General features: G+C 36.2%; 1 protein-coding gene across 4 annotated transcripts in view; it reads right to left on the bottom strand.

The window, feature by feature from the left end:
* Positions 1-13,899, bottom strand: part of cdc14ab (cell division cycle 14Ab) — a 53,368-nt gene extending 39,469 nt beyond the window's left edge. For all 4 annotated transcript variants that reach the window (XM_016276060.1, XM_016276061.1, XM_016276062.1 and 1 more), the window contains exons 1-5: positions 13,309-13,899; positions 12,251-12,341; positions 11,549-11,624; positions 4,359-4,451; positions 288-367 (exon numbers count right to left, since the gene is read on the bottom strand). In XM_016276060.1, the coding sequence (XP_016131546.1) occupies positions 288-367; positions 4,359-4,451; positions 11,549-11,624; positions 12,251-12,341; positions 13,309-13,405 (437 nt within the window). In that variant the 5' untranslated portion in view covers positions 13,406-13,899. The remainder of the gene's footprint in view (positions 1-287; positions 368-4,358; positions 4,452-11,548; positions 11,625-12,250; positions 12,342-13,308) is intronic.
* Between the last annotated feature and the right edge of the window lie 777 nt (positions 13,900-14,676).

Here is a 14,676-nt window from a genome sequence, read left to right as displayed (position 1 = left end):
GGCCTCTCAGCTTCATGGCTTGCAAAAACGGCCGTGCGATTCTTCCACTTTGCCCGTTTATTTATCTGGGTTAAGAAGTTTATCGCATTAAAACCCTGTGAGCCACAGGAGAGACAATACTTCGTGTGAAATCAGATTAGAGTGCACTGTGCAAAAAGTGAAGGAGAGAGGAAAGTGGGGGGAATTAGGCAAAATATATATTAGCAAAAGTTTGGTAACAATTGACATTTTTTTTGCATTTTTTTAAATTCCATTTTGCAGATGATGTGGATATGCAGCCGTCTTACCTGAAGGGAAGATATGAGGCATTGGAGCCGGAGATAAGAGCTCTATAGGCTTCCTCAGGTGTTTTCTTCAGGTAAATCACCTGAGACAGGAAAAAGGAAAGGAAGTGACATTAGAGCAACAGCAAAGAAGCTGAATGCTAGGTACTAATTCTATAACTTTAACATCAGTGTTGTTATTGTTAACTAAAACCATTCAAAATTATTTTTGGTAATTATTGGTAAATTATTTTGTAAAAATTATTTTTGTGGTAATTGAAAAAGCTGAAATAAATATTACATGAAAAACTTAACTGAAATGAAAATTGTTGCACTAGAAACTAACAAAAATCAGCAACTACTAAAATTACTAAAACTAAAATTGAAAAAATTATAGCTATATAGAAAAAATGTAATACTAGATTTAAAATATATAAACATAAAAATTACAAAACACAAACTTAACAAAACAAAACTTAAATTGAAAAAAGAAAACTGAAAATATTAAATTAAAAATAAAACCCAACTTAAAATATTAGTAAATACTATAATTGTTTTTAAATGGCACTGAAATTGAACACTGTTCATTCAGATGGTTTCCAATCAGATTAACCGATTAGGGGAAAACGGGGAAAACTATTCATTTCTAGATGCCCAGTTTTTTTTTTTTATATCCTTCAAATTTAGCCAACATTTCATCATTTTAGACAATTTCACCCTGGCCAAAATGAAAATAATATTTTAGTTGACAATCGTGCAAAATGACATTTGATTTTTCTTCCAAAAATGTTTTGTTAATTACAATCTGACTTCTAGAAAGAACAATTTATACACAAATCAGACGTTGCTACTTCCCAACTGTCTATTCAATCTTTTTTCCTATCCATGTCTATCCGTGTTCCTCATTATCCCATACACAAACGCACTTTCAGGAAAGTGATGTTCGGGCAGAATGTGTAACACAGATGAGATGCTGTGGCTCAGCACAATGGGGCCCTTGTCAAGCTGGGACGACTTGTCACGGCACAGTGCGAGAGTCTCACACACAGACTTGCTGAAGCGATGAGTTTTAGCGGTCATCTACTCCCTACATCCACGTCAATCCCTCTTGACATCATGGAAAGAAAGGACTCTATAATAAGAACTCCGCTCACTCCTTCAACATTTCTGTGGCTTGATGTCAGAATGCAGCAGGACGGTGGCAACACGGAAAAGAAACCTATGTGAACTGCGCCAAAGCCCAACACGCATTAACACAGAAAAACGCAAAAATGGAAATTGTCATTTATTCACACTCAGTTCTTTCTAAATGTTATTTTGTCCATGGAAGATAAATGAAGAAATGTTGAAGTTTGTGCTAGTCGCTCTTTTCCATATTACAAAAAAATGGAAACTGTTTGTGAAGCTTCAAAAACATTAAAATATCAAATTAAAAATCATTATTGACTCAATTCTCCTCTTTTTTTTATCAAATCATTCAGACCAGTTTTGTGAAATGCACCAATCGATTCACTGAAATGATTCAACTAGAAAGAATGATTAATTCACAAATCTGACATAGCTACTTCTCTTATGAATGTGATTCTGCAAATAACTCCCATATTTTCCAAGAAAGTAAGTCATACCTGACTATTATTTACATTCACAAAATAATCTAAAATACCAGTAATTAAAATGTAAAAGTGGGAAATGTGCTATACAAATAAACTTGGGCTCAACGTATCTCTCATTCGATACAAATCCAAATCTTTTGCATGCATCACGTTAATTGCATCATATACGTTGCAGCACATTTCAGAAGAAAAAAGATGGAAGATTAAAACAATTCTAGAAAATGTGCCAACAATTGATCGGAAAGAATGATTAATTCACAAATCTGACATAGCTACTTCTCTTATGAATGTGATTCTGCAAATAACTCCCATATTTTCCAAGAAAGTAAGTCATACCTGACTATTATTTACATTCACAAAATAATCTAAAATACCAGTAATTAAAATGTAAAAGTGGGAAATGTGCTATACAAATAAACTTGGGCTCAACGTATCTCTCTCATTCGATCCAAATCCAAATCTTTTGCATGCATCACGTTAATTGCATCATATACGTTGCAGCACATTTCAGAAGAAAAAAGATGGAAGATTAAAACAATTCTAGAAAATGTGCCAACAATTGATCATATAATATAGAGTCATGTAGTCATGTGGGCCATTTTACATTTTTGGTGCATTTGCATCTTTTATGAAGCTTGAAAGCCTCAGTCTCCATTCATTGTAACTGCATGGAAAAGAGCGACCTGCACACTCTCAAAAATATCTTATTTTTTGTTCTACAGTGAAACGTCGTAGAGGTTTGAAACAATGTAAATAACAGAATTTTCATTTTTGGTTGAACTAATCTTTTTAAGATCTCCAGTACTTGACAAAACATAAAACACGGAGAAAACTAGGAGTGAGGTCAAGTGTCTGTTTTTGAAGGCTGTCTGTTCTGCAGGAGGCCAGAGCTTTATAATTTGTGCACGAGCTCATGAAATATGCACCGATCAAACAATTAGCTGAACAGTTCGGCAGATTAAGTTCAGTCCCGTGAGAAGGGTCAGTGTTTGTTTGTTTGTCGCCCTACTGTCCCATGTGACTCTGATGGAAGATCTTGGCCCAGCTGTTCAACCAGTACAAATAATCTCCTTCATATGAAAAAACTGGGTCATCTACTGCAGAGCAGATCAGCAGCAAACATCTGCGCTTGCCAGAGGAGCACATCCCACACAAGCCTGGATCAATAAAAACCTAATTTACAGAAGATTCACTACAAGTGCTGAAAGACAAAAACATTACATTGAACACACGTCCATGCATGCAAAGAGTGACAGGCAAGACCACGCAGAGCAGAAACAAGGTTTTATGCAATTTGGAGATGATTATGGTAATATATGAGAGAATTCCTTAAAACACTAGTTCACCTTGAGCACGTTATTGAGTCTATAGGAGAGAATCTGCATGATTTGATGGCCGTCTCCAGAGGTTGGGTTTTTGAAGGTAGCTAAAATGAGTTTCCATTTAAGACAACTAAATTAACACCGGGATCAAGGTTCATACTAAATTTAGACTGGGAGGGTAAATGTGACCATTCCTAGTAGACCGATTTTGAGGAAGTACACCAACTTTTGCTAGATAATTAGAATTGCAAAGATAAAAAAATAAAGCAGCCCACATTTTCTCTAGATTCTTCATCAGGTTTTCTGTGAGGTTTTCCTCATGAACTTCTGAACGCCGTACACTGTAATTTCAAGTTCATCATTTCATTTTATGGAAGTTCTATTTACACTTCTCCCCAAAATATACATATAAATAACTTGTTTTATCCCAACTGTAAACTGAGTTGTGAGTTGTATGTGATGTTTTACAGTTAAAATGTAAAAAGATTGTTTTAATTATACTATTATTATGAATGTAGACTTGTGTAAACTTTTCACACTGAATTTATATCGTGTGGGGGGGGGGGGCATCTGATTAATGCATATGAAAGTTGCTCAGACCCAAATTCAAATTGTCAGATTTAATGTAAACAACTGGTCAAAAGTTTGGAATAATTAACGCTTTTCTAATGTTTTTCAAATCTGTTTCTTATGCTCACCAAGGTTGCATTTATTTGATGACAAATACAACTAATACAAATATTGTGAAATATTATTACAATTTTAAATAACAGTTTTCTATGTTAATGCATTTTAAAATGACGTGGTGGTCTAGATGAATGAATGCAGTGGAACAGGACAAACTGGCATTCGAGCCAGTCAAGGATATAGTTATTGTGCTGCCACAAAGCGAGGGGACTACCAGTCAGTCAGCACTCTGTCGCTGCCTCTGAGGGGGAGTCTGGTATGAGGACACTGGCAAACATCCGAGAAGACTTTGTACGACAAACAAATTTGCTGTCGATGTGGGAGGACTGTTGGTTTTGACGGAAACAGCTGAGTGGCTAATTTGCAGGGTCATGACAGATTCTGCCCTGGATGCGAATCCTCGAGTTCCGGTGAAAGTAATTAATGGCAGTAAGAGAGGAAGACAGAAGGACAAATGGAAGTGGGATACTCACAGCATAAGCACCGATGAGCACAGCAGCGTTAGCCCTTTTGCGCTGGTCAAAGCTGGTGTAGTGCACAATCCTTTTTCTGGTCAGTGTAAACGACTGGAAAGAAAAACATGCATTAAACTGCAATCAAAGTTCGAGAATACATTTTAAATACACAATTTATTTTGGATAGCTTACATTACATAAATTGTTCAATGTAGTTTTCATTCCATTTTATTGAAGATGAAACTCAAATAGCATAAAGTTGCATAAATTATCTGTAGACATTTTTTTATTTAGTTTTAGTAGTTCAACTTTCCTGCAAGTTATTAACAAAAACGACATGTACATCAATCATTAAACTTTTTGTAATTCAAAAAAGTTCTAAACAGCATCAATGGTTAACTCGCATTTTACAGAAACAAAACTGTAATGAGAGAAAAAACGCATTAATGACTACAATGTAAAATGTTACTCTAAAACCATGTTAAACCAAGAGATTGGAGTTTTTTTACTAAACTTGTCATTATTATTTATTATTATAAACACCAAGTTTAGTCAAATCAAAATTAAAATTTTCATCCGTCTTTCAAAATGTAACAATTTGCATTTTATTTAAGATGCTACTGACATACAAGCATTTTCAAGATATTGTAATGCAAAATTTGTTGCATTATACAATTTACATCAAATTGCATCAAATCGAAACACCAAGTTTAGTCAACTGTTTATTTATATCAACTGTTAAACTTAACAAACCAACATTTTAACAAACTAAACAAAATGCATAAAACTGCATCAATCATTAAACTCGGTTTTCTTTAATATAGAAAATGCTTTTTTTTAACCAAAATTGGAAATTGTATCAATAGTAATGCAATTTTAATTAGAAAAAAAATTCATCATTCATTTAACATGGTTTTCATTAGAGTGGTGTTTAAAGGAACTCCAATACAAATTGGATGAAGTTCTCTTTAAAATGCTATTTTAACCAAAATTATTAAATCACTGCATTTAACTTTAAAGCATTTTAACATGAAGAGAAAAAAGAACTGCAACACATTTAACTTGTTGGTTTGTCTTGATTAAGAGTTAAAATATTGGTTTAATGTTAAAATCACTCCAAACCCATTTACAGTTAACATGACTGGTTAGATGTTTGGGAAACAAGTTATGAGAATCTCATTAATGAATATCTCAGTATCAACCAATTTCACACGCCTAACACCCTTTTTCCTGCTTAAACTAGCTTGAGGTGTTCTCTGGATGACTCAATTGAATGTCTTTTACATGAGGGAATTTGCAGCCCCAGCTGCTTCAGTAACGCACAGTGAGGTGCTGCAGGTGAGCCGAAATGAGTGCACAAGAGAAACAGCATGTAGCTGCTAAAAGGCAACTCATGCACAGACGACACGCCAAAAGCTTCAGAATAATCTGTGCTGGAGCCGAGCTGAACTGAAAAGCCCTCAAAGCATCTGTTCCTGTGTCGCTCCACATGCCGCAGAGTAAAGATTTGGCTGGGGTGGGATGAGAGTGAAATCAAACTGCCAAGATGAGAGTGAAATCAAACTGCCAGCACAACAAATGAGGATTCAAACTTGTCCACCTACAACCCGCCCCCAAAGAAAAAGAGACATACCGAAGGCAAAACTAAGGAAAGGAATTTTCCAAAGCTATCTAAGCTGAGAGATCTGTAAAATGTGTTTTTTTAACAGGAGAACCTCTTAAAAATTTGACATTTTTGCCTCTTATTTTTTCTCTATTAATTTTCAAAATGAATATTCACTACCTTAACTTTACAACATTTTGTAAAGTCATAGTAACAGGATTGAACCTTTTTATCTTTCCAATGATAAGCACAGTAATACTGAATGTCAACTAGTTTGGAAAGTGAAGGTGTACAGGTCATCTTTTCTCATAGAGCATATAATAACTTTATACGAACAGGATTGAACACTTATCTTTCCAAGGTGAATCAATAAACACAGCAATACTGAAAGTCAATTAGTTTGGAAAGTGAAGATCTAGAGATCATCTTTTCTCATAAAACCAGAGTAACAGAGTTGAACCATTTTGTCTTTCCAAAATGAATCAATAAGTAAAACAATACTTAACATCAATTAGTTTGGAAAGTGGTGATCTATAGATCATATTTTCCCATAAAGTCATAGCAAATCTTATAGCTAAACCGTTTTATCTTTCCAAAATAATTTTTTTTTTAAATTACTGAATGTCAACTAGTTTGGTAAGTGACGATGTAGAGGTCATCTTTTGTCACTGAGTCGTAGTAACAGGGTTGAACCCATTTATTCATCCAAGGTAAATCGATAAGCAAAACAATATTGAATGTCAGCTAGTTTGGAAACTCAAGATCCTTTCCTTTCTCTAGCCATCTGCAGATCATCTCTTCTCACAGAGTCAAAGTAACAGGGTTGAGCCCTTTTTAATTTCTAGGCAAATCAATAAGCAAAACAAAGTTAACAATCACTCAGAAAGTTCATTTTTATGTAAAACAGCAACATCCACATGCAGGAGGTGGTTATGCTAGTGAGGGGAAGAAATCAGTAAAAAATTACATTTAGCTTAAAAACAAAAACAATCTCAATATTGACAGCATTTTTTAAATCAGATTGTGCTTCAAAACCACCAACTTGAGGTTGCACAAGCTCCTCTCAGCAATGCTAGAAAGCTGATCTTCGGATAACCAGATACTACCAGAACAGATACTACCTAAGCTTCCCTTCTTGCTGTTTGGTTCCTCCAGCCTACAACCAATCATGCGCCCCAAACCAGTGAGGTTTGAAGAAAAAAAAAAAAAAGTAATCTCTATGGCAACAACTTGTAAATTACAAACAGGCGGGGACATTCGCATGTGGTTGGATGGGTGTGCACATAGTGAAAGTGGTTAGGAGGAAAACACATCATGCTTTTACCACAGGACTTTACCTTTAATATTCCAAAACATGAACACATGAGAGACCTACACCTTGCCAGCTTTAGGAACACAGAACAAAACACAAAAGATAAAGTGGTTTATTATTATTCAAACACCTTCCTTTAGCATGGAAAGATGCTTAAGTAAGTTGACATGTCAGCAGAATTAATCACTACAAGGACACTATAAACTTCTTGTCTGCTTTGGGTTTGGTCCTCTTTGCTGACCTCTCAATTTAGGTTAATGGGAAACTAAAGTTGGAGTTGTGTGAAGTTAACCGTTTTATGATCCTGAAAGCTGATGAATCTTAAAAACTAAATTTTTAAAGTTTGCTAAAGCAGAGGAACATTGTAGCTTTGTTCCAAAACCAAGTGACCTGCTTACCTAGACAGCAAAAGTACTTTCCAAAAGGCAGGTGTCTGGCATGTGCTATTAAGAACCTTTAGCCAAAATATTAGGAAGAATCGCAAGTATCATTAGTGGAGAAGGTCCCAGAATGCATTGTAGTGAGATCAGAAAACTGAGATGGCATACAATGTACTTATTTCATTTGAAAAGTATTGATAAAAAGTTCGAATTAAAAAACAGACTTGTTCCCAATGTTTCTGCTGTTAGCTTAGGAATAGCAACACGCTAATGTAAAACTACTGGAATCAATTGAGTTACACCTATGTATTGTTCTAAATCAGTCACCTATGAGGTTTCATTTTGGATAAAATGTTGCCTTTGAAGGTAGCTGTCTATGTAGGTAGTAGCAAGCAAGGAAGCTCACTAGGTTTTGGAAAGCAGTTAGCGTAACCTTAGTAAAAACTATATTTTCAAAGGCCGTAAACAAAACCAAACAGTTCCCTTTACACAGTGTCTATATTAGCAATCAAACGAAAATCTGGGAGTCGATGGATTGGGATGGATCCCATGACCCTCCCACATCACAAGTGAAGTGTGCAGAGCAGTACTCAGACATTAGGGTTGGGCGATGTCTAGCAAATTGGCATCGGACCATGTCTACAGTGAAACATCGTGATGGACGATGTCATCGGGGGCGGGGTTAGGGGGTGTGCCCGAAGCGTGATGCAGAAAGGCATGCTTGCCAGCGGTAGACTGTTGCATTACAGTACATGAAAGTTCACTTACCACATACACAGAGTAAGGAGAGATGACTGATAGGACAATGGCGAATGATTTGCAGATACTGAGCACCACTGACAAATATCTAATCTTGTCAAATGTGTGATAGGTTAGGGCTGGGCGATATAGCTAAAAAAATGTATCAACGATATAATGTTTCATATCGTTCGTTATCGATAATTATTGACTTTTTTTATAACCTTTTTTAAAACAAAGAGCAATAGAAATTGTTTTTTTACATTTAACCACTGTATTTTTAAATTAACTCAATTTATTGAGACAAACAACAAATTTTTTTTGTTTTAACAGTCAAAAACAAAATAAAAATTAAACAAATATCTAATTTCTAATGTTTTATATGCAGATTAAATAGGTTAAACTTTTGGCTTGTCTCCCGAGGCCACAGGAGGGCACAATGAGCAAAATAATGCAGCACATTTTGAATGTTCAACGCAAGGAAGTAATGGTCAATAAAAAAAATGTGCATTAAGTCTAAATTAACTCATAAATCAAATATAATTTTGTAAATTGCATAAACTATTATGAACAAAACAGCATCACGTATTTATGCATTGCTTAATCCAAAGAACCGCAGCGCCCATCACACAGATTGCCTTTAAAAACATATGAGACACAGTGAAAAGGAATAAGCCTCCACAAATTTGCGATGTGTTTTCTAAACGTTTAAACTGTTTTAACTTTGCATGGCTTTCTATACATCTCTTGTGTCAGACGCAAGTGCAGCAGTCGTATTGAGCTTCTATATTTCTTCTAATATTTAATATATTAAACTACGTCACTTGCATCATCACCGCATCTCGTGCTCCACTGATGACGCTCCCTGACGCATATCTAACATTGGATTGTACTATTTTTGCATTCAAATGAAATGTTTATTTTAATTCGACTGATATTCATTCTTTACTCACAATCTCCTCATCACAGGCAGGCACAGCCCTCATGTTCGTGTTTGTGTGTGCTGTCTGCGTCACTCATAGCACGTGACTATATTGTGCACTATATCGAACATTTTTTATATCGTTATCGAAGAAGGTGTACCATCGATAAATATCGATACAGTTTTATCGCCCAGGCCTATGATAGGTACTGCCGCTCCGTAGTATAGAGTCCGTGTGATCGCGAATCTCGAAAGTGAAAGGTAAATGAGAGCGCACATTTGAAAGAGGTTTTAATGCCCTGCATATTAGTAGCGGCTCCCTGATGGCCGCAATTTAAATACCCAATGATATAATTGCGAGAGAAAGTATTGAATTTTTTTCTTTTATCCTCCCATCTCGTAGGCTATTTATTCCCTTTTGGGGTTCCGTAGTACACTTAATCTCCTTTCTGAACACGGAGTTGGGATGCGGTGGATTGCAGGGGGTATGGGATTACGATGCCGGCTCAACATCGTGATGTCTGTCAGCCATCGAGGATGGACGATGGCATCGTCTATCGGCCCAACCCTATCAGACATCTAATCCCCCTCCATAAATCCTTGGTACATGCATGAACCACACGCTAAGGGCAATGCCATAGCTGCTGCTAAAGTCTGAGTAAATACAAGAAAAAAGGTCACATCTAATCCCAACATTTGTTACATCTGATAGACGGAAGGATCAGGCCTAAGAGATCAAGAACGGTGACATAACACACAACTCACTTTCTCAACAGACTGTGAGCATTGAGATTGAAGTAGATCATAATCTGTACCTTGCTGATATTCTGTTAAATGCCATGACAATGGTGGGGGAAGAGAAAGTTGAATTTGAATAGTGAACTTTTGGCCTAGTAGATAAGTTTTAAACTGGCAACTGGAAGGTGACAGGTTCAATCCCCAAAGTGATCAAGACGCACCATTGTGCAAGGCACTTAACCCCAGGTTACACTTGGGGAAGATCGTCCCTGAAAACCATTTGGATAAAAGCGACTTGTAAATGAGTAGTTACTAAACCACTTAAGTCTTAACTTTAAGAGGCCGAGAGAAATTAGAAATATTCTTGGCGTAATGCAACAGGCTGATGTCCAGCTGACATATATAATCTGAAACTAAGCAGACTCACTCACTGACTATGCATCAGGTTAAAGATTCAGATTCATACAACTTGAAGTGTGGATTAAATGAATAATTTGGGTTGAGAACAAGTTTAACTCAACTGACATAACATGGATTACCACAAAAAATTATTCCAACTTGTCCCTCCTTTTCTTTAAACAAAATAAAAATGGAAGTTACAGTGAGGCACTTACAGTGAAAGTGAACGGCGACAATTTTTAGAGCATTTAAAAGCAGAAATACTTATGATTTTTTTCAAAGCACTTTAATTATTTTATTAATACCGAGTATGTAAAACCATGTAATTTGTTGTTTTCATGGTTTAGGGATTTGTCATCGCAACAAAGTTGTAAAACTGGATATAACTTAATACAGAAAAGCTTAGTAAGTGATTTTTTTCACACTAATATCATATTAATGCTCGTATTCTTTAGGTTCTGTTTTATTTTAGAGTATTTTATTGTTTACAAATTGGCCCCTTTTACTTCAATTCTAAGTTGCTCAGGGTAATGTACATTTTTAAAAGGAGGAGGACAAGTAGAAATTATTTTTTGTTGTAATCAGCATTACAATGCAAATGTACTGAACCTGGATTATTCTTTTAAGAAGAAATATCTTCTTTGCCAGAACCGCTGAGCTTCAGAGAGGTCCTGAGCCAAGAACATGCTGTGGTCCCAGGAGACACTCTCTGTCCACATTAAAATGTCAAGACAGGTGAGTCAAAGACTAAAAAAAGACAGGAGACACATGGCTAAAGGTGCATGTGATGTATCCTTCTGAGCTCTGGTCACAGTCACTTTCATTTAAAATGAGCACATGCGATTTTGCCTTACAGACATGGCATAAAACGAGCTGATGACTTGATAAAGTGAGGGAGGAACGGGATGTTTTCTAGCTGTAGATGGAGTTTAATGCTGTATCATTAAGCTTAAATTCCCATTCCATATTACAAAGGAAAAGTCAGCACATTGGATAGCCCAAAATATCCAGCGACAGGGCGTGAGCACAAATTCCTCAGCTTTTTAAAATTGATGTAGCAACATACTGCACATTCTTCAGGAGGAACGTAACAAATCGAGCAGGTGTTTGACTCACCTTGAGCTTTTTGTTGAGTTTACAGCAGTATCTGTACAGCATAGCGAAGTTGAGGGGACCAAAATCAGCATAAAAGCTATGAAAGAGAACAGCAATGTTACCCTTCATTGTTTAATAAGAAAAAAAACACTGATTTATACAATTATTTAAATAGTCAACATGGACGGATTATGGCTTAGGCTAATGGGGCCAGGGCCCTGGGGTCTTCGACTGTCAGGGGCCTCAATCTGTGACCCAAACGCCCGGAATAAAGCCAATGCAGGTGTTAAACTGATATACAAAGACAAAAAAAATCTTTGTCTCGTTTGGAATGTACTATACATATGTTGTTCATTCTTGCAATTTCAAATATAAGCAATACATTTGCATATTGGAATGTGCTTGTTACTCAAACGTTATATTTTGCAATTATGATAAAAGGAGGCCTCTAAAAAGACCATAACCCATCCTTGGAAGTAAGCCTCAAACAGAGTTTTCTTTCAAAATATCTGTCAGAATGATGCGAAGAACATTAGTTCCATTTTTCTCTAATCTTCCCTCATGCGGAAATTCAAAACAAATAACTGACAGGTCCATTATAAAAATGCAACTTTTACTAAAGGAAACGTTCAATTAAAGAGTTATGTAACAGATTTCGGAACAGTTTCCCGCCTGCTGGGTGGTTTTGGCTCTGAAAGATGACTGAGAGAGGGGAAAACTCACTTTTCATACACAAACTCCTCATCCGTGCTGAAGTAATGCGTGTTTGCGGTGCTTTTCGGCTTGCTCCGTAAGGTTGCAAAATAGAGTCTATCTGGAAAAAAAAAATTACACATGGTTGATTAAACAAGCCGGTACAGTTATAAAACAACTATTAATACTCTTCCGAGATAAGATTTTATCATCGGATTATTGGCTTGGGTTTAATCATCTGCAACAATGAACTTATCCCACTGTAGCTTTAAATACACTTAAATATGAATGTGAATCATCACATTACTGGGATTTTATTCAATAAGGTAAGAGAAAGTCAAATATGTTACATTAACACTTTATTTATTTATTTTTTGACAGATTTCAATAAAAAAATTAAAGTTTCTCCAAAAATCTTATCCACTAATCTATGAATCCATGTTTTTTATTATTATTATTCTATCACACAAGTGTAAATTGCATTGTGACAATTAAAAAAAGTTTCATTATATGAAGGTATATATAGCAGGAATAACAGGGTTGACAGTTCATTTAACCATTACTAGTCATGTGCTTGAGGTCATTAAACTACCAAGTGTTTATTAAAAATAAATGCTTATATTTCTGGAAATATCCAATTTTCAATAACCAACTGTTTGCTATACAAAATCAGAATAACAGGGTTGACCATTTAAGACCTTCTAAAAAACACAAGACATTTGTCAGGATGGCTTCATGACAATGTTTAGCACATTAAGAGATTTTAATAACACGGTCATCTGGTAACAGGGTTGATGCATTACCTGTGGACCCCGTTATATATTATATACAAAATATATCATTCAAAACACAAGCTTTTATTTCCATTTCTCACTAGAACATTTTTCAAGCAAATGATAAAGTAGAAAACACTAAAATACACTTAACCAAACTTGCTGCAGATTTGCTAATAAGTTGCGAAAATGTTAAAAAAAACACACCAACAGTTGGTGCAGGGATCTGATGACTGAAACAAGTACATCTCAGTCTGAGGTAACACAATGAATCAAAGTTATCCAAACTGAAGCGCCTACGAAACTTAAACTCACCTTTAACAAACTCCGCAGCACCTATTAAATCATTTTCATCAGCCATTTTAAATAAAGTTGTGAGTATCGCGGAATGTTTTAAGGTGTCGAGAGTCATCGACGGAGCGCAGCTATTTCGAAAAGAAGAGCAAACTAGCGTTAACGTTACTGCTGCTTTCAAATCCGTTTCCTCTCACGGATGCAACTTCTCTCTTGACTGATGGCGCAAATATTCCGAGTAGCTCAAGAACAGAAAAGCCCAATGAAATGTGTAAACAAGGCACTCGCATCTCGTGGCATTCTTCCAGGGGTAAAAGGTGAAGGAAATGAGCTGCAACTTCTCAAGCTGTTAAAACAACTCCAGCTGCGTCACTTCGGCATCCCAACTCGCGCGTCCCGCGTTAAAGTGCTTGAACGATCAGCAGCTTTTTCTCTCGCGCGCGCCGTCAAAACACCATTCGTCGTATTATATATATCCGATTCCGCTTCAAACTGGGCAGCTACGAGTCGCGATCCTTTGCATGGTAACTCTGCCCTGGTCATTAGGTGGAAATCTCTCCCTTGCCATGGTCGCGGACAGTCAAGAAAGATCTTAAAGGGACGTCACGTGGTGCCGAGATGTCCAATCAGCGGCACGGAAGGATGAAACTCGGGTTAACTCTCGCTCGACCAATCAGAGGACTAGAGGTTGTTTTACTCTGAGAGAGACGTCAACCTGCGTAATTCAACCTGTTTATGTTGTTTTACTCACTGCCCTCTCTTGTCTTTTTTGTATATTCAGATACAGATATAAATAGAATAATGCTATGTTTTGTTATCTACATTGTTGTATATAAAAATAAATTATTATACTGAATATTAGGACAAACTGTCTTTCTGTCTGTCCATTCGTCCGTCTATCTATCTATCTATCTATCTATCTATCTATCTATCTATCTATCTATCTGTCTGTCTATCTATCTGTCTGTCTCTGTCTCTCTGTCCCTCCATCGGTCTGTCCATCATCTATCTATCTATCTATATATCTATCTATCTATCTGTCTGTCTGTCTATCTATCTATCTATCTATCTATCTATCTATCTATCTATCTATCTGTGTATCTATCTATCTATCTATCTATCAATCTATCTATCTGTCTGTCTATCTATCTGTCTGTCTGTCTCTGTCTCTCTGTCCCTCCATCGGTCTGTCCATCATCTATCTATCTATCTATATATCTATCTATCTATCTGTCTGTCTGTCTATCTATCTATCTGTCTATCTGTCTGTCTCTGTCTCTCTGTCCCTCCATCGGTCTGTCCATCATCTATCTATCTATCTATCTATCTATCTATCTATCTATCTATCTATCTATCTATCTATCTATCTATCTATCTATCTGTCTGTCT

This window comes from Sinocyclocheilus grahami, unplaced genomic scaffold (assembly GCF_001515645.1).
Source record: "Sinocyclocheilus grahami isolate Dianchi unplaced genomic scaffold, SAMN03320097.WGS_v1.1 scaffold98.1, whole genome shotgun sequence".
Taxonomy (NCBI): Eukaryota; Metazoa; Chordata; class Actinopteri; order Cypriniformes; family Cyprinidae; genus Sinocyclocheilus; species Sinocyclocheilus grahami.
This window is presented reverse-complemented; position numbering and strand designations above follow the sequence as displayed.